The sequence below is a fragment of the Oryx dammah genome, unplaced genomic scaffold (assembly GCF_014754425.2).
Source record: "Oryx dammah isolate SB20612 unplaced genomic scaffold, SCBI_Odam_1.1 HiC_scaffold_10, whole genome shotgun sequence".
NCBI classification, from domain to species: Eukaryota; Metazoa; Chordata; class Mammalia; order Artiodactyla; family Bovidae; genus Oryx; species Oryx dammah.
In genome coordinates this window covers 65411499-65431586 of record NW_024070194.1, presented here as the reverse complement: position 1 = coordinate 65431586, position 20088 = coordinate 65411499, and the positions used below count along the sequence as shown (strand labels likewise).

General features: G+C 46.8%; 1 protein-coding gene across 2 annotated transcripts in view; it reads right to left on the bottom strand.

The window, feature by feature from the left end:
* Positions 1-20057, bottom strand: part of PDSS1 (decaprenyl diphosphate synthase subunit 1) — a 38996-nt gene extending 18939 nt beyond the window's left edge. Inside the window, exons 1-4 of one of the 2 annotated variants that reach the window (XM_040248467.1) lie at positions 19842-20057; positions 13939-14003; positions 12692-12812; positions 9768-9898 (exon numbers count right to left, since the gene is read on the bottom strand). In XM_040248467.1, coding sequence (XP_040104401.1) covers positions 9768-9898; positions 12692-12812; positions 13939-14003; positions 19842-20000 — 476 coding nt within the window. In that variant the 5' untranslated portion in view covers positions 20001-20057. Of the gene's footprint in view, positions 1-9767; positions 9899-12691; positions 12813-13938; positions 14004-19841 lie in introns of those variants that run through there. The other variant, XM_040248468.1, reaches the window with a different exon arrangement.
* Positions 20058-20088: the final 31 nt, after the last annotated feature.

Genomic DNA, 20088 nt, shown 5'->3' with positions numbered 1-20088 from the left:
CAATTAGATTATAACTAAATTTCAGGAGTTGATGGGGAAGATAGGCAAAAAGCAATCTAGAGAATCATGTGTTAAACCACCACCAATCACTGTTCAAACCTTTTAATACCGTCTTACATGTTCAGTATGGAGAAGGAAATGGCACCCCACTCCAGGATTCTTGCCTGGAGAATCCCATCGACAGAGGAGCCTGGAAGGCTACATTCCACGCGGTTGCAAGAGTCGGACACGACTTAGTGACTAAACCACCACCACATGTAGCACGAAGACCTCCATAACCAAGATAGCTGGAATTCACAATTCCATTTGGCTACTGACATTGGTTATCAATATGAATCGATAATTCATTCATACTGGAGTATGGGTTCCAATTCATGTTTAACCTGTGCATTTGAAATTTAAACTTTCATTTCCCATATTTAACACAAAATACAGGAAAAGCACTCCAAGAAGATACATGGATATGAGTTCTACAGCTAAAAGGGGACTTCAATTTATTTTTAATCATGATTATTATCACCATCAATCTTCTAGGGAAATTTTAAAACACTGAATTTTAAGAAAATCAAACTGGGAAAATAACCAACTGAATTTTCTGAACCTTAAAAACAGAAGCCTGGATCAAACACATGTTAACCAAATGTTTCACTTATTCCTCTGGCTTACTTTTCAAATATCACGTTCTCTCAGGAGAAAAGTGAAGGGGATCCTGAAATGTGATGTTTCCTTTAAAAATCTAACCTGAAAATATGCAAAAGCCAGTGCTCCTTCTAATGCCTCAGTTCTAGCAGAAAGCCATGAAAAATGATGTATAGCTACCGTACAGATGCTGGAATTTAACTACTAAATCAGCCTGAAGACTATCTTCCCACTTTGCTTTAAATATAATTTTAAAATATAGTGCTTTGCCAGCAACTCTTACCTAAGATTTTTAGAACTAAACCTCAGAACCTTCCAAGTGCTTTTAGCTTGGAAATAAACTGTAAAGTGCTGCTTATTATTTATTAATGTCACAATTATAACTGTTCTAAATACTTCTGGATCACAGCCTCCTTCATAGTAGGGAGGGACAAATGATCTGGTAAGACCACTTTAGTGAGTGAGAAAATAGAGCTCCAGAGGGCTTCCAGGAGCTTGCTCCAAATCTCTCAGTGAGACACTCACAGACCCTACAGGAGAAGCCTGGACCTTAACTATTTCCCAGGTACATTGACCGAATCCTTTCTTTTTTTGAGTTGAATGCGCAAGAAAAGATGTAGGCTTTTATAGTCATTTTTTAAACAGATTTTTTTTTAAAGAATATTTTCTCAATGAATTTCAGCCTGATGAAACATATACTTGCTATTGGTTAATAGCAGACTCACCTTCAAACAACTGGGGGATGTCATCTAGCCTCTCTCAGGCACCACTGCCATTATCACAGCAGCAGGCAAGGGCCCTGCTGAGAAACTGCAGCAAAGTGGCAGTGCTCAGTGAGACACTGGGGTGGGTGGTTTTTTTTTTTTTTTAAAGATATTAAAATACAAAGATTTCTTGAAATATTTTGAAATTGCATAGACTCTTCATGTCTGTAAAAATGCCATTTTGTATGCTTAAATTGATGAAACCAGGATTCCCGCTTAGAACATTCTGTGGCATCATGACACAGCCCCTACATAGGATAAGCGCCACCTTTGCGACGCTTCCTCATTTTATCTGATATACTTTTCCCTGCAAACTTAGGCTTTCACGTGTGTGAGATTCTATCTGGAAAATGCTGCCACTGCATACCCAAGCACAGCATAACGGTCTGGAAGCCAAATTTACAGATTCCGGAAACGACTCACACTGTGTGAAGACGAAATCCTCCAAGTACTGAACCGAATCATACCTTCAAAAAAATGGGCTCGGTTTCTACTTCCCACTGTGAAAGAGCGGCCACACTTTCCCAGCTCCTGGGAGAGCTGCTAGGAAAAACCAGCCAGGCGAGACAGCAGGGGAAAGGAGGCCTCGAGCCTCAGAAAGCAGAGGTTCTTGTCCCCTGCACTTCACACCTACAAGAGCGAGCGATGACTCAGCCAGCCCCTCACCACCATCAGGGGTTTCCCCCTCATCAGATTCAAAACAGTAAAAGAATTAGAAGCACAGACGGAATAGATGGAATAATATAATGACCTCTCCACATACCTTTCACCAAGCTGACAGGTGACTGAAATAAAACACTTTTTCCTCCCATTCATGCTGATATATAACATGAAGCAAACCCCAAGAGTGAGACAGTTGTCTCCAAAAAGAAAATCAAACCTTGTCAGTGGAAATTTAAATAGTAAGTGCGGTTTTCACTTTAACAGGGACAGAGGCACATCTGTTCCTAAAACTACGGGGACTGTATAAAGACCAGAGAGTTCTCGGGTGGGTTACAGGAGGCTCTGCTTCTAAATATCGCACTATGTCCTTCTGTTTCCCTCTTCTGGTAATTCTAAAGAGAAGCGTTTCACTTTGCTTGTTAGCACTAGCTTACTATCCCTTAAATCTCATCTCTGGCCCATCTCGTCAAAAACCAGTTTTCTTGAAAATGCAGACTGACAGTTCCTCAGACACAGCAGTCGGGATCTCTCTCATGATCTCTCCCATCATGAGAGACTGGGATTCTGAAGTGGCAGGCCCACTGAGTCTGACGCACAGAGTCAGGGAAATGCTGATCTGTGAGTGGGGGGCATTCACCTGCCTTACCGCAAGCCCCAAAAGGAAGCGGCTCCTGAAGAGTTTGACCGAAGTGTGGTCTCTGCTGCCCCCCTGTGGCCAAGCCTCTAAACTGCAGGCATGAGAAGTTTCTGTGGCCTGAAAAATGACCTGGACTTGGCGGCTCAGCTCAAACAAGATCTTGTGCCAATTTCTCTTCAAGTCTCTTCACAGCTCGCAGGCAGGCAGTGTCCCCCCTGCTCTGAAGGGCGCAGTCACAGGAGGGTGACCTCTCCTCTGACACTCCTCGAGTTTTAAAGGATAGGAATGGACACTATTGGTTTGGTACTGCAGAAATTCCCTATTTAAAAGGCAAACGAAGTCTGTCTCTAAAGTTCTTCACGATGTGACCTGTTACCTGATGAAGGTATATACAGCCAAGTTTTCAGTACATGGAACGATATATCCGCACAGACGCACTTTAGATTCTATCTTATCTGCCACTGAGCTGGGTGGGCCCCGGAACAACCGACACCGTGGAGAGCGTCCTGCTTCCCTGCTGGGCCTGTGCTGCCAGTCCTGGTCCATCCCGAAGAGGCACCTCCAGAGGGAGGGAGAAGCGTGCCAGCACACTGCCCGCACAGACGTGACACGACGCGAGCAAAGGCGTTTGTCCTAGTTTCCGGCGGCTCTGTGACAGGTCACCACAAACGTGCTGGTTTAAATTGACAGAAATTCTCCCGCGTTCTGGAGACCCCAAGTCCAGAAACCGTTCCCCTGAACTGAAACCAAGGTGTTGGCAAGGCTGGGCTCCCTGCAGCGCCTCAAGGGCAGGGTCCTCTCCTCACCCCTTCCAGTCCTGCTGGCTGCTGGTGACCTTTGCCTGTGAAGGCGCCCCCTTCAAGCCCCTCTGTTTCATCTTCACATGCTCTTCTCCTGTGTGAGGCGATCTCCTCTGCCCCCCTCTTTAGGGCTGCCAGTGACTGCATTTAGGGCCCATCAGAAAACCCAGGATGACACCTCCATTTCACAATCCTTAGCTGAAGGCACACCTGCAAAGACCATTTTCTTGCCACAAAATGCAACACCTTATAGGTCCCAAGGATTAGGACGTGGGTGCCTCTTGCAGACCCATTTTTCAGCTTAACACAGCTCCTTGCTTTTGCCAGCCTCTTCTGTTGATGCTCAAATGTTTCCTTTTCAGTGCTCCCATTCCTAAAATTACTTGATTTTACTGCTTCTGTCTAAAAGCTGGCTTTTCCACATTACTGATACAACCTTGAAGTGTCTCCCCATCGACAGCGGCATGCAGGGTTCAGGTTGAACTTGGGGTGAGGGGGCCATGGACGGGGTTCCTCACCATCTCTCACTCGCCGCATCTCATCCTCTACCCAGCTTCTTGGCCTTGGTCTCTGGCCCCTGCAATCTGCTCTTTTGCTGTACTCTTCACTGGCACTCTGCGGACACTACTGGCATGAACGTCAGAGGTGCCCTCCATCTGACGTTCATGATGCCTGCGAGCTCTGACTCGCCTTGCAGGTCACCATCCTTGGTCACTGGCCACTCACATCTGAAAACTCCAACAAGCGCACCAGACTAGTGTGAAGACTGTCTTTCTTTGAAGGGAATGGTGGTTTTAACCTGAACCTTACAGTCATAAATCCATTAACAGTTTTAATACCAGGAGAAAAGAACTGACATCCAAGAGTAGCAGCTCTTGAATATTTCAGATCTATCTCCAGATAAAAATAGATGCCTGCAGAGCTGCCTTGTAAATGATGCACGGCTCATGATATTGGTTGTTTTCTTGCCTCTGAAGCACTGCATTTAGAATCCTTAGGCGTGTGGAGAGTGACCCCCATGGTGCTATCTCAGACCTGCAGCTTGTCCACGGTGGCTTTCTCCACAGGACCCACGGTGACATCGCATGATGCGGTACTTGGGTTTTGCAAACTGGACCCAGCTGATCACAGTGCAGAAGGCGACTCCTTAGGACCCAGCTGATCAAAATGCAGAAGGTGATTCCCTAGGACCCAGCTGATCACAGTGCAGAAGGCGACTCCTTAGGACCCAGCTGATCAAAGTGCAGAAGGTGATTCCTTAGGACCCAGCTGATCAAAGTGCAGAAGGCGACTCCTTCAGTCACAGACTCGGCCTCCCCCGGGGGCCAGGAGCCTGAAGAGCGAGCCCTACAGTCGTCCTGATCTCAGTGATGTTCCTTTAGGTTGGAGCTTCACCTCACCCATGAAACGGACAACCCTCTGGTTACTAAGGCCTTCTCTACCTCAGTAGGCGTCCTCTGTTACAGACTTTACTTGTAGATCCATGTTAATAATGAGTATGGACACATCAAAAGTGCCATCTCCTGGCTTAAAGACAAAAACATTTCCTGGGGCACCAAATTTCCTAACCCACAAACAGCCACGGCAGTACCTGGCTCATTGATTCAAAACACATACATTCTAGACCAGGAATGGGTCTAGAATCTTTAGCGGCCTAACCCTAGGAATCATTCAAGTGAGCTGGTGCTGTTATGACCATTTTGTTACAGCTTTCCTACAGTAAGCTTTTATAATTTCCTTTGCTGTCATGAGAATCACAGGTTACTTCCACTGAATTTAAGACTTTTTTCACATTTGGAAGCTTGACCTGTTAACTAATGTGAAGACTGCATTAGTTAAAAAACTAAAACACATCATACGATCTGTTCTATCTAATCAAATGTCTGGCTTTGCAAAGTGCACTAACAGGATTCAGGGGCACTTGACTGCCTGTACAGTCAAAATCAGTAGATCTGTGCCCAGCGTAACTGGAGTAGGCCTGTTATCTCAGTCACTGGTACTGATATCCACTCTCCAGGGCTAGAAGATTTCCGTAAGAAATAGGTGATGTCAACACCAATGGTAAGAACAGGTACCTTTAAGGAGGTCTCTAAACAGGACAGGTTTGGCTCGTTGGAGAAGAGACAGTAATCGTGCTACGGTCGGTAAGCAGAGCATTTCACAGAAATCTTTCTTACAGAGCTCGTTTTTCAACTGGATTCTCTGATAAAGTGAGCTCTGACTCACAGGTAGCTAGCTGGGTTTTGCTGAACCCTTTTGAGGGCGTGGTGCTCAAGGAAGCAGACTCTCAGGTTCAGAGCACAGGCTGTCTGCTCAGGACCCCTGGGATGAACACGTCAGGTGGGGGAGGGGTTTCTGCGAGGCAGGCCTGTCTGAAGCTGCTGCCATTTCACCATGCAGGCTCTGGGCACATGGCTTGGAATCCACCACAACTCTGTGTTCTGGACTCTCAAGTCTCATTATCTGCTATGTGCATTCCACTTTACCTGGCCAGGTGCTGTGGTTACCAGTATACACAGAAGAAAACTGAAGATTAAGTCTTAAGCTTCTGGGGCCATATCACCCTTTGACAATATAAGCCATGTATACCTTTCCCTTAGAAAAGGTTTATATTTAGAAAAGGCAGAGGAACCAGAGATCAAATTGCCAACATCTGCTGGATCACAGAAACAGCAAAAGAGTTCCAGAAAAACATCTACTTCCGCTTTATTGACTATGAGAAAGCCTTTGACTGTATGGATCACAACAAATGGTGGAAAATTCTTCAACAGATGGGAATACCAGACCACCTGACGTGCCTGAGAAGTCTGTTTGCAGGTCAAGAAGCAACAGTTAGAAATGGACTTGGAACAGACTGGTTTCAAATTGGGAAAGGAGTACGTCAAGGAGAACATCACCCTGTTTAACTTATGTGCAGAGTACATCACACGAAATGCTGGGTTGGCTGAAGCACAAGCTGGATTCAAGATTGGAGGCAGAAATATCAATAACCTCAGATATGTAGATGACACCACCCTTACGGCAGAAAGTGAAGAACTAAAGAGCCTCTTGATGAAAGTGAAAGAGGAGAGTGAAAAAGCTGGCTTGAAACTCAACATTCAAAAAATGATTATCATGGCATCTGATCTTATCACTTCATGGCAATAGATGGTGAAACAGTAGAAACAATGACAGACTTTATTTTCTTGGGCTCCATAATCACTGCAGATGGTGACTGCAGCTATGAAATTAAAAGACACTTGCTCCTTGGAAGAAAAGCTATGGTCAACCTAGACAGCATATTAAAAAGTAGAGACATTACTTTGCCAACAAAGGTCCGTCTAGTCAAAGTTATGATTTTTCCAGTAGTCATGTATGGATGTGAGTCGGACCATAAAGAAAGCTGAACACCGAAGAACTGATGCTTTTGAACTGTGGTTTTGGAGAAGACTCTTGAGAGTTCCTTGGACTGTAAGGAGATCAAACCAGTCCATCCTAAAGGAAATCAGTTCTGAATATTCTTTGGAAGGACTGATGCTGAAGCTGAAGCTCCAATACTTTGGCCACGTGATGCAAAGAACTGACTCCTTGGAAAAGACCACCATGCTGGGAAAGACTGAAGGCAGGAGGAGAAGGGGACGACAGGATGAGATGGTTGGATGGCATCACCGACTCGATGGACATGAGTTTGAGCAGGTTCCGGGAGTTGGTCATGGACACGGAGGGCTGGCGTGCTGCAGTCCAAGGGGTCACAAACAGTGGGACGCAACTGAGCAACTGAACTGAACTGGTACCTTTCCCTAGAAAAATGGAAAGGTACGAACAATTTTGCATAAGATTCCAAGGGGCTCATAGACCCCCCACAACCTCCATGGACCTCAGATAAGAATTCCCAATAATCTAGTAGGAAACATATAATGGACAAGTGAAAAAGCTTAATGAAGGAAAAAAAATAAAGCAATAGAAGGTAGTTTTTTCCCTATTTCTTAAGGTTTCTGTTCTGTTTTCTAAAGTCCCCTGCAGGATTACCCTTAACTTATTTAATACACAGAAGCAGGATGAAGATGTCTGACAAGCCTGAGAGAAGCCAATCAACTTCGACTGTCAAGTGATGAAGCAATCCTGCCGACTCTGACAAGGAGGTAGTTCAAGAGGTGAACAGGTTCTGGGGGCCCCGCTGCAAACAGGCCTGTGGGGCCCCGCCTGGGATCTTCAGCCACCTTTGCTCACACTGCTCTCATAAACCTCTTACAGCAAAACCACAGATGGCCCCTGCTCTCCAGAGGCTCTCCCCCTGCTCCCTACCCGCTCCTGCTTTAAGTGGGAAGACACCTGGTCCATTAAGTGCCTGATGCACAAGGGTCTTTAGCAAGTGAGTATTCCCAAGAAGTTGGGGCTCAGAGAGTAATCGTGCTAGGCTACTGTGCCACCAGAATGCACACCAGTCACGACTCACATCTCAATGCTGGACACAGCTCTGTGCTGAGTCTTCAGTCAGCCCTGCTCCCACCACAGGGAGAATGAAGCTGGAGCCAGGACATCCCCAGGGAAGGCAGAATGGAACTTACTTTTTAAACCAGCAATGCCTTTTCTGTATCATAGTCTCCCATTTATTCCTGCAAACCAACAATTTCTACAGTTTCAATGACATAAACTGAAGGCTCTGACAATGGGGATAACAGCTGACAGGATTTAAAGCAAGCAACGCAGAATGTTTTCCTTCCCATGTAATCTCTGAGGGTGAAGAGCTGTATCAGGTGTTAATCCGGAGGATTAAAGATATAAACTCTATCTCTACACCAGAGGTTCTCAACCACGGCTGATTCTGCTCCTCAGGGGACACCTGGCAATGTCTGGAGACATTTTCTGGTTGTCATCAACTGGGGAAGGGGTACCACTGGCATCTACTGGATGGAGGCCAGGTATAGCTGCCAAAAGCCCTACAAGACCCAGAATAGTCCCCATAGCAAAGGACTACCTGGCCCCAAAAGTCAGCAGAGCCAAGGCTGAGGAATCCAGTTCCAGACCTCATGAGAGGTATTTCAAGTTTGGTTCAGAGGGGAGTATTTCTGCTGCTCTGCCTTCTAGGTGAAGTGATCCTGATGATGGGAAAATAGCCACCCCCAGAGATCCCGCTGCTTGTTCAAACTCTCCTGTGAGCATTTAGAAAGTCTCAGGGCAAATGGGAGGAACCCCTGAGCACAGCGTCATGCCCTGGAGCTGGAGTGGCATAGCCACAGGGCACAAGCAGCTGAGTGCGGGCTAAGAGGTGCCACCTGACGCCCGCTCTTACATCATCCTTACATTTGGTGCTGGCAAAGCTGTGCTGCTGTTGTGCAGGTACCAAGTCTTGTTTGACTCTTCGCGACGCTATGGACTGCATCACGCCAGGCCTCCCTGTCCTTCACCATCTCTCCAAGTTTGCCCAAGTTCACGTCCATTGAACTTAGGCCAACTCTGGGTGATAACATCCAACCACTCATCCTCCGTCATCCTCTCCTGCCTTCGGTTTTTCCCAGCATGGCAAACCCAAGGCCCTCCCTAAGGGCTACACCTTTTCCTGAGCTATCTACAGATAAAAGGGAGGTGAATGCAAATGGTCAACACCAGGAAAATGTGCCAGTGTACATTATGGTCCACTGGAGTGTCCATCAGAAGACTGCCTGATGTAAAAATAAACACAGTGAAGACACTCCAGTAACATGGCGAAGAGTTTTAAGAATAATGGCAATGGGTAAGTCCTCTGTCGTTTCAAGGTTTCCTTTAATGTTAAAACATGGCAGCTGTTTTAATAGTTGAAATTTTTACATATATTTGCAACACAGAAGTTGAAGACCAAAAGTAAAAATGCCTTCTTTTAAGAAAAATTTTCTTTGGCATGTTTCTGAAGGCCACAGGAACTCAGGTCCTGCAGGGGGTGTGGTGGCCAGAATCTGGGCCTAACTCATGACTTTATAACCATCAACCTTCAGAAAAATGGCCCCGTGTGTACAACAGTTACAAGTAGGCATACATGCTGCCATTCTTTACTTCTGCATGAGAAAACTCAATGTAGCTTTGAAGATTCTAAAATGTTTTTTGTTCTCCCGTGGATATTAAAAAGTGTGGAAAAGGAAGATGCCCAGACTAGACTCCAGGGTGACCTTAGGAATACAAAGCTGGAAATTATTCACCACAAAGTGAGTTTGCAGACACAAGGTACTAGGTAAACAAGAAAGTAAATGTTAACCTTGGGAAGGAAAGTTTGCTGAATAGAAAACAGAGGAGAGAACGGAACTCACTCACCGGGAGTTATTGTGATGAATGTTACAGGCTCGGGCCATTAGCACCACAATAATTGGTCGAAAGGCTTTTCCTTTTCCATCAAAGTAGTACTCAGACATTTCCTTAAGTTCTGCTGTAGATATGAAGAGTTCCTGAAACAAAGTTTCTCTGCGTCAACAGGGTGGCATAACTACACAAAACGTCAACAGAATTTCTTTCGCACAGCTTTGATTTTAGTGCATTCATTTCAACGGGGAAATCCAACACTTGGTAGGAAGAGGTGCCAACAGTGTGTGGCCACAAAGCTGGCTCCTGCGGCTGGGCCGCAAGGGGTGCCTGGCCAACCCCCGCCAGGGGCCTACGTGCTGGGTGGGCCTGCCGCTGGGGGAGACGCTGCGCGACCGCAGCGGAGGGGGATCACCAGATGGCTGGTGACAGCTGCAGAGGGAGGAAACAGGGCTGCTTGCAGCCTGGAGCGGGGTGGCGGGAGGACAAAGAGGCGGGCTGTGGGGGCCAGTGAAGCAGAAGGTCGGGGGCAGACAAGATGAGAGAAGGGCAGCGTCAGCGTCTGGCTCAGGGGTTTCTCAGCCACACAAGCCAAAGGTTCACAGGGAAACTGTACAACACACTATGCATGATTGCAAGGAGCTTATGATGGCATTAGGGAAGCAAAATTTTTTTAAATATGAAATATTCAGTGAATGATACAGCGGCAACTTGAATAATGGCCGTAGGTTCATTAAGGTTCAAAGAATGGAGAGATCAGTGTGGGCAAGAAAAATGAGCATTTCATGGAGGAGACAAGCTATGCCTGGCGACCAGAAGCTAAGGAGGATTTTGCTTCCTGAAGAGGAGGGAGAGCTGTCCTGGGGATGGGTACGTGTGTGTCCTGTCTCTCTCAGAGACTTGCTGAGAAGAATCAGAGCCTGTGTCCCAGGAGCAACAAACGGGCCCAGCAGCCCTTCACAGGGCTCAAGTGCACACGATCCAGCAGGCCCGGCACTCCCTCCTCGGTGCTAAGGACGATAATAAACGCAGAGGTTTCAGAGATAAATGGACAGCCTCTCGTCTACACGGAGCTCAGAGTCTAGGCAGGGGCAGGGAAACAGGACCGCAGTGTAGTGTGGCAGGGCGAGGACTCCCGTCCTGGAGCTGAGGGCTGCTGCCCAGGAGCGCACAGGAGGCACCTCTGGCTCAGGCTGAGGCCGGCAGGGCAAGAGCCAGGGCGGCCGGGTGACAGAAACCCAGGGCTGGGGACTGAAGGCCAGATTCTGACGAGGGACTTCCCTGAGGGTCCAGGGGATAAGAACCTGCCTGCCAATGCAAGGGACACCGGTTCGATCCCTGGCCCGGGAAGATCCCACACGCCTCGGAGCAACGAAGCCTGAGAAACACAGCTACTGGAGCCTGTGCACCTAGTGCCCAGGCTCTGCAAGAGACATCGCCACAGAGAGTAGCCCCCTGCTTGCCGCAACGAGAGAAAAACCCTCGTGCAGCAACAAAGATCCCACACAACCAAAAATAAATAAAAACAACTTTCAAAAGAGAGAGAGAGATGAGAGGAGGGTGTGGAGGGGAAGGAGTGGGCCGGGTCGAGGATCCTCCTCAAGGTCCTGGATGACAACCTCACATCAACAGGATAAACAAGAGAAAAAACAATTTGTAGGAAAAAGCGGAGCTTCAGATCTGCGTGTGAGACAGGGATGGACGTTCCATAGAGCTGCCCAGGGAGCCAGTAGAGTTTAGGAGAGAACGTTCATTCTGGGCCAGAGCCATTACATGGGAGTCTTTAACACAGAAATGGGTAAACTGAAGACAGAGCGAGAAGCAGGGCAAACAGCCCCAGAGAGCAGCTGGAGGGGACGGAGAGAGGCCCAGGAAGCCGACTGAAGCATGGCCTGAGGAACACAAGGGCAGTGAGGAAGCCAAGGGCTGGGCTTCACAGAAGGGCTGTGGGCAGCAGGGTCCAATGTTCAGAGGGTCTGGAAGATACAAGCCAGCGGCGCCTGTCGGATTTAGTAGAAGGGGGCAAAGGCAGTTTCAGGTGAGAGGCTGATAGGAAGGCAAAGGGCGGTGATGGAGCCATGGTGAAGGGGCAGAACAGAGAGAGAGGGGCTGGGAATACTGGAGCGGAACCGGGAGGCCACAGGGTGATGGGATGGTCCTTTAAACGATGAACAGGAAGAAGCTGGCGCATCTGAAATGGATCCAGAGGAGAATCAAGAGGGCAAGTCTGCAGACCAACACGGAGAACAGGGAATTGGAGGAGAAGAACCTAGGGCCCCAAGCGGGAGGCAAAGGGCGTGGGGCTTAACCAGATGCAGGGACGACACTGGAGGAGGCAGGCTACAGCAGGGGCGTGCACTGGAACGGGTGGGCAGGCGTTCAGGGAGCTCCTCCTCCGCAGCTTCTGCGTGGCTCCTCGGACAGGAAGTGCTGGCGCCGTGGACAGCAGAGTGGGGCGGGTCCTGGCGGGGGTACATGCAGAATCTCGAAAGGGGAAGGAAGTTGACCAGGGGAACATGAGCATCTTGGGCAGCAGAGGAGAATCCACGTGAGGCTGGGGGCCACTGAGAATCTGGGCAACCAAATGCTTGATGAAGAAAGTCCTGTCGGGGGCATCCCAGCACTGATATTCAGAACTGGAGTGGAGGACAGTGGCAGGGGTCACTGGAGGCCTCGGAGCCGCACTGGGCCCGGTGCAGGGGACCGGTCTGGGGGGAAAGGGTCAGAGGACTCTGTGCACGTGCCACCACCCGGCTCTGGCGGTGACTTCTGTGGCATATTCCACACTGCCCCATACTCACTGTTCAAGAAACATTTAAAACCAGACATTTGGGAATCAGGTCTGCAATGAATGGCACGGCACACATGGGAAAACCTGCACATTTTTCGTAATTCAAAGAAAGCAACCTAACTTCACAGTATCATCAAAAATCTCTTACCTTCCTGATGTCCTCATAGAGACCTTTCAAGTCTCTCCAGCCAAGCTTAAAAGGGTCAGTGTACTTCTCACCACTCAGTGTTTTACTGAAGCAGCAAGCTACTGGCGTCGTGTGATGGAACCTAAGCAGAAATGCACACAGTGGGAGACTGGGCACTATTTTGCCGAGTTACTTCATTTTAAAGAAAGAATTACACAGACCTATGCAGATACATATATATGTAACAGAGTTGGAGGATGGAAAATTTAAGCCTAGATACTTGCTGGGAATTAAGCATGAATGCAAAAAGGTCATAATTTTAAAGATCATATACAATTCTGATCCTGCTCTACACTACACCAATTTTCATAACCAGGACCTAGGGAGCCACAAAATCAAAAGAAATATAAACCATGTTCACTGTGTTCTGAGTTTAAAAATTTTTTTAACAGTTATATATATATATAGATAGATAGATATATTTTGGCTATGCTGGGTCTGCAGTTGCTGTGAGGGCTTGTCCCCAGTTGCAATGTATCAGGTTCGCATTGCAGTGGCTTCTCTACCTGCAGAGCATGAGCTCTCGGGTGCACGGGCTTCAGCATCTGCAGCACAAAGACTCAACAGTTTCAGCTTCTGGGCGCTAGAGCGCTGGCTCAAAACTTGTGGCTCATGGCTTAGTTGCTCTGAGGCATATGGGATCTTCCCCAATAGGAATCAGGTGGATTCTTTACCCTGAGCTACCAAAGAAGTCCAAGTTTGAATTTTATTATACAGTTGGGCCCCTCTATCTAAGGGTTCTACATCTCTGGATTCAAACAACCTCATATTGAAAATATGTATGTGTGTGTGTCTGTGTGTGTATTTAATAAAAGTTTCAAAAAGCAAAATTTGAATTTACCATGCTTAGGCAACTATTTGGATAGCATTTATGTTAGGTATTATAAGTCATCTAAAAATGACAAAGTATAAGGGATGATGTGTGTAGGTTACATGCAAATATTATGTCATTTTATATAAAGGATTTGAGCACCCCCAATTTTGGTATCTGAGGTGAGAGTACCCTAGAACCAATGTCCCCTCCCTGCCCCCACCAATGGACGGCTGCTTCTTTTTAAGAAGACCAAGATCACACAAAGCAGGTATTATGGCACTTAAATAGCACAGTCAATTTCCTGAATTAAATAGCCCACCGCAATTTAGAACAGACATTTACTGGCAATATATATGACTAATAATTTTAGCTGCAATACGGATAATAAACTTACCGTGATATACCATACATATTTTGAAAGGCAGATGTTAAACTCTTCATAAGATTACAATAGGACATCTATAAAATAAAATATTAAGAAACTTCTAAGAGAATATTCATGAAAAACTTTTATAACACTAAATAAGAATTCCCGTAATTTATACAAAATAGTAATCTTTCACAGTCAGAAAAAACAAGACCGGGAGCTGACTGTGGCTCAGATCATGAACTCCTTATTGCCAAATTCAGACTTAAATTGAAGAAAGTAGGGAAAACCACTAGACTATTCATGTATGACCTAAATCAAATCCCTTATGATTATACAGTGGAAGTGAGAAATAGATTTAAGGGCTTAGATCTGATAGATAGAGTGCCTGATGAACTATGGACAAAGGTTTGTGACACTGTACAGGAGACAGGGATCAAGACTATCCCCATGGAAAAGAAATGCAAAAAAGCAAAATGGCTGTCCGGGGAAGCAAGAGAGTTCCAGAAAAACATCTATTTCTGCTTTATTGACTATGCCAAAGCCTTTGACTGTGGATCACAATAAACTGTGGAAAATTCTGAGAGATGGGAATACCAGACCACCTGACCTGTCTCTTGAGAAATCTGTATGCAGGTCAGGAAGCAACAGTTAGAACTGGACATGGAACAACGGACTGGTTCCAAATAGGAAAAGGAGTACATCAAGGCTGTATATTGTCACCCTGCTTATTTACCTTATATGCAGAGCACATCATGAGAAACGCTGGGCTGGAAGAAGCACAAGCTGGAATCAAGATTGCCAGGAGAAATATCAATAACCTCAGATATGCAGATGACACCACCCTTATGGCAGAAAGTGAAGAGGAGATAAAAAGCCTCTTGATGAAAGTGAAAGAGGAGAGTGAAAAAGTTGGCTTAAAGCTCAACATTCAGAAAACGAAGATCATGGCATCTAGTCCCATCACTTCATGGGAAACAGACGGGGAAACAGTGGAAAGTGTCAGACTTTACATTTTGGGGCTTCAAAATCCCTGCAGATGGTGACTGCAGCCATGAAATTAAAAGACACTCCTTGGAAGGAAAGTTATGACCAACCTAGACAGCATATTGAAAAGCAGAGACATTACTTTGCCAACAAAGGTCCATCTAATCAAGGCTATGGTTTTTCTAGTAGTCATGTATGGATGTGAGAGTTGGACTGTGAAGAAAGCTGAGCGCCGAGGAATTGATGCTTTTGAACTGTGGTGTTGGAGAAGACTCTTGAGAGTCCCTTGGACTGCAAGGAGATCAGTCCTGGGTGTTCTTTGTTCTTTGAAGGAATGATGCTGAGGCTGAAACTCCAGTACTTTGGCCACCTCATGCGAAGAGTTGACTCATTGGAAAAGACTCTGATGCTAGGAAGGATTGGTGGCAGGAGGAGAAGGGGACGACAGAGGATCAGATGGCTGGATGGCATCACCGACTCGATGGATGTGAGTCTGAGTGAACTCCGGGAGTTGGTGATGGACAGGGAGGCCTGGCGTGCTGCGATTCATGGGGTCGCAAAGAGTCGGACACGACTGAGCGACTGAACTGCACTGACTGAATTAATCTTTTAGTTGTCCATTTAGAGACTGCAAACCAGAGAAAATGGTAAGAAAATTTCCCCTCTATATTACAAAATCAGTATCTGTCATTACAGAAAATATAAATATGAAAAAAAGCAGGAAATAGAAAACATCTATAATCTATCCTTTCCCCCAAAGACTGCTCCACATTTATACCTATCTTTCCAGATATGAAATTCCCTTCCATTTAACTAACACTGGGCAGAGAGTAGTAAGGATTAGTGTGGCTTACACTCTTAAAATCTTAAATTGGTTTAAGACAATAATCAAGATTCCCAAAGCACCTGCCCAGACAGTGAAAGAGGATTTCAGTGTTAAGAAATATATTTACACAAACACTGCCTATGTCAAGCCACTGTTCCTGAATATACTTGGAAATGGTACTTCTTGAAAAGTAGTATTAACAAACAAGCTCAGCAGCACATTTTGATCATATTAACTTAATCACAGATTGAGAACAACAGAAGATGGCTTCTAGAAGACTCAGAGGTTGTGGTGACAACTATTGTGCACTCTTATGGGTCAGGAAATGTGACAGGCACTGGTGACCCAGAGACACAGCAGGCAAACTGGAAGAATTCAGGGTCACAGGCATTCCAAAGCTACTAATCTGATGTAAGAAGGGCTCTTATAGGATATTGAAAGAAAACATTTTGACCAAGGAGATTTAGCACTAGCAAAAAGAAAACGAATCCACTGTTTTGGTCTTACAACCAAAACTTTACAATAAAGTCCTACAATGTGGGCTTGACTCTGACAACTACGTGTTATATAGCCAGGGAACTTGAAATTCAGAAAAGTCTGAAAAACTGATAATACAGACATGTTTACAACACATCAAAATAAAAAAGCACCTACAGAACAGTGTGCACTATGTGATTCTGCTAAAAATTTGTATAACTATACAAATAAAATCCAGGGTTTGGAAGCACATCAGTTCAGTTCAGTCGCTCAGTTGTGTCCACCATAAGGGGGGTATTAAAAATGGTTATTTTGAAATAAATCAGATCATGGGAGTTTTTTTGCTTTTCGTTTTTAATTCATATTTTCTGAGTTTTCTCTAGTGAACACATACTGCTTTAGATGTATTAAAATGACAATAGGGACTTCCTTGGTGGACAAGTCGGGGAGAGTCCACCCTGCGATGCAGGGCACATGGGTTCGATCCCTCATCAGGGAACCAGGATCCTACATGCCCTGAAGCAAGGCATCCTTCCTATGCTGCAAGGAAGGATCCCACGTGTTGCAACTAAGACCCAAGGCAGTCAAATAATTTTCTAAATGGCCCATTATTTTAAAAAATAAAATGACAATAAACACTGACTTTGCCTGGCAGGCAGTGGCCTAAAAAGGTGGCCCAGAGTTGTATCTTCCCCATGGCGTTACATATCCATTAATGATATCCCAGGCATTACAATGTCCTAAAGAAAAAAACTGACAATCCTCCTTTGAATTCAACCTAACGTGACACTTAACCTACTTCTTCAGCCTTCACACGTAAATAATTCACATGAATTTAGTATTTATTATAATACGTATTCAATTTGAAACCAAATCTCTAAGTGCAGCGAAGAGTTAAAATTACACAGCCAGCAGAGGGCTCTTAATTACTGGGCAACGTGTAGCTTGTTTAAAGCCTAGACGGTAGGTCTTGGCTCAAATCCCAACATTTCCTAGTAGTTATCTTGAGACTCTATGCCAAAGATGCTGGTACTAATTGAGCGATTACAGGTAAAGTTCTTGGCTGTGAACATTTATAGGATGTATTCAGCCAAGCTATCTTCTGCTTTAAAAGAATCTTGGGGCGAGGTTTTTTGAAGTCAGGTTAGAAATACACAGAAGAGCTGTATTCAAAGGGTGTTGTGGAACTGGGGCCACCTAGGGGCCACGACTAGTGCGAACATCAACCATCTCCCAAATTTGATTTTCTATCTTTCCATCTCATACGCTCCCCTGAAATTCAACTTGCCTCCCACGAAGTTACTTTAAAAAAAAGAGAGAGAGAGAAAATGCTGAGTAAGAATCAAGACATACCGACTAGTGATTTGGCACAATCAGACACACCCTGGTTTTTGTCCTATCACAAGATACGTGAACACTCTCAGTGAAGAGGTTTAGAGAATGTACAAACATCAGTAAGAGGGGAGCTTTGCTGGGAGAGCCGGGCGTGGCTTTACTGTTGCTGCTCTTTGTCCCCAAGGACTAGTAGGCCCTAAGAGACTTGAACTAGCCAAAACACACCCTCTCCTAAGGCAGACACTAGAAAGCTCCAGTATTAATTTACGGTGAAAAACAACCACTGATACAGAAATCAGAAATATACGGTATCGGGTTTCTCTGGTGGCTGAGAGTTAAAGAGTTTGCCTGCCAGTGCAGGAGACATGAGTTCGATCCCTGGTCCCAAAAGATCCCACATGCTGGGGAGCAGCGAAGCCCGTGGGCCACAATTATTGAGCCTGTGCTCTAGAGCCAGGGAGGCTGACTACTGAGCCCACGTGACATAGCTACTGCCGCCTTCACACCCTAGAGCCCGTGCTCCGCAAGGAGATGCCAATGCACTAAACTGGAGAGTGGCCCTGCTCGCTGCAATTAGAGAAAAGCCCACGCAGCAAGGCCCAGCACAGCCAGTAAACAAACAAATAAAATTAATTTAAAAAAGAGAGATACACAGTACTGGGATCATCAGCAAAGCTCCTCCAACAATTCTCTCCAGGAAAGCAGCCTTTATGTAGCTAAGATAATTGCTTAATGGGCATGGATTTTTTCAAAAACAGGAGTGTCAAAGAAGAATCAATGTCGTCAGTGGTGGGTGCATCCCTCTCTGCAAATAACATCCTCATTTGCAGTACTAGGAATATCTGAAGCCTGGCTAGGACAGCACCTACACGGATCCCACAGTCTCTCTATTCCTCATATTCTCTCTTTATTGTCTCTTCCGCAGACCAGCCCAACTGCCATTCTCTCTTCAAGTGTCCTGAATAAATTGTGATTTATGTACTCATATGTATCCAAAAGCAGACACTTAGAAATGCTGCTGCTGCTGCCAAGTAGCTTCAGTCATGTCCGACTCTGTGTGACCCCAGAGACGGCAGCCCACCAGGCTCCCCAGTCCCTGGGATTCTCCAGGCAAGAACACTGGAGTGGGTTGCCATTTCCTTCTCCAATGCGTGAAAGTGAAAAGTGAAAGTGAAGTCACTCAGTTGTGTCCGACTCTTAGCGACCCCATGGACTGCAGCCCACCATGCTCCTCCATCCATGGCATTTTCTAGGCAAGAGTACTGGAGTGGGGTGCCATTGCCTTCTCCACTTAGAAATGCTACATATTTCATATTGGGAAACGGTATTTGATGGGTACATGAAAGTGTACCAAATCTGAGACAGGAGAGAGCCCTAAATTCAAATAGACTTTTTTTAAAAAATGAGTCTTGCAGATGAGAGGCAAACACATAATAGCTATGTGACGCGAGAAGTCTCCAAAAGACAGTGAGTCCATCGATCTTGCGTGCTTATACTATCCAATACGAGCTTAGCCTACAGCAAGTTAATCACTAGAGTGCAGAAAAGGATTTACAGAGCCACAGAAACTTTTCAATACGCAAGAGCTAAACTGACCACAAAGGGAGGAAAAAAGAGATGGGAGTCCAAAGGCAGCAGCAGATAACACCAAAGTTTAGTACTCAGATTCTGACTCTACTTCAAGAAGTCAGACTTAAACACCAAGGTTTCTCCACTTCTGCGGCATTCTTGGGCCTCTTCTTCCAGCCCGTCCAGTTGTGCCCTCCCTCCGAAGCAACTACCGGACAACCGATCTCCGGTTCAGTATGAGCATCATCCCCGCGATCTCCACGAGACCTATTCCGAGGCTACCCCCGCCCTCCTCATCTCTGAGAGCTCAGAGCACCTTTTGCCCTAAAATCCCAATTAAGTTCGGTTGCCCCCGAAGCCTTGACTGTTAACTCGAAAAGAAACACCTGCAGACGCTCTCCACGCGTTACAGACTCCAGGAGAAAACTGGGCTACACCTGCGCTGCCCAGGATCCGGCTCCTTGTCGCCCCTTCCTGACACCCAAGACGCTCCCGGGTCCCAGGACACCGCTCTGCAGCCCCGAGCGGGGCACCCCCAATTCAGGCGGACGCCGGGCGCCCACCCCTCGGCTCGGTCCCATCCTCGGAGCCCCGCCAGCCCAGGGTCGCATCCTAGCGCGGCCCCACGGTCCCCGCCCGCCGCGCGTGCAGCTTGCGCCCCATTCATTTCGCGGCGCCGCTGTCATTGGTGCCGTGACCTCTGCGCCCGGCCGCGGCGTGCGCTCCCCGGCCTCACCTGCGCGCGGGCGACAGCGACAGTGGCAGCGGCGGCGACGGCGGCAACCCGCGGCGCAGACAGTGCCGCGCGGCCGGCGGAGTTGGGCCCGGGGCTCCGCGCCGCCTGCCTCCAAGAGCAGCCGCGCCGCCACCGCCACGGCCACCAGCACGAGGCCATGGTCCGAGTCTGAAAGTCGCGGCAGGGCGGCGGCTCCGCCTCTGGCCCGCGGCCCCTCCTCCGGGGACCCGGAACCGGAAGTTCGGAA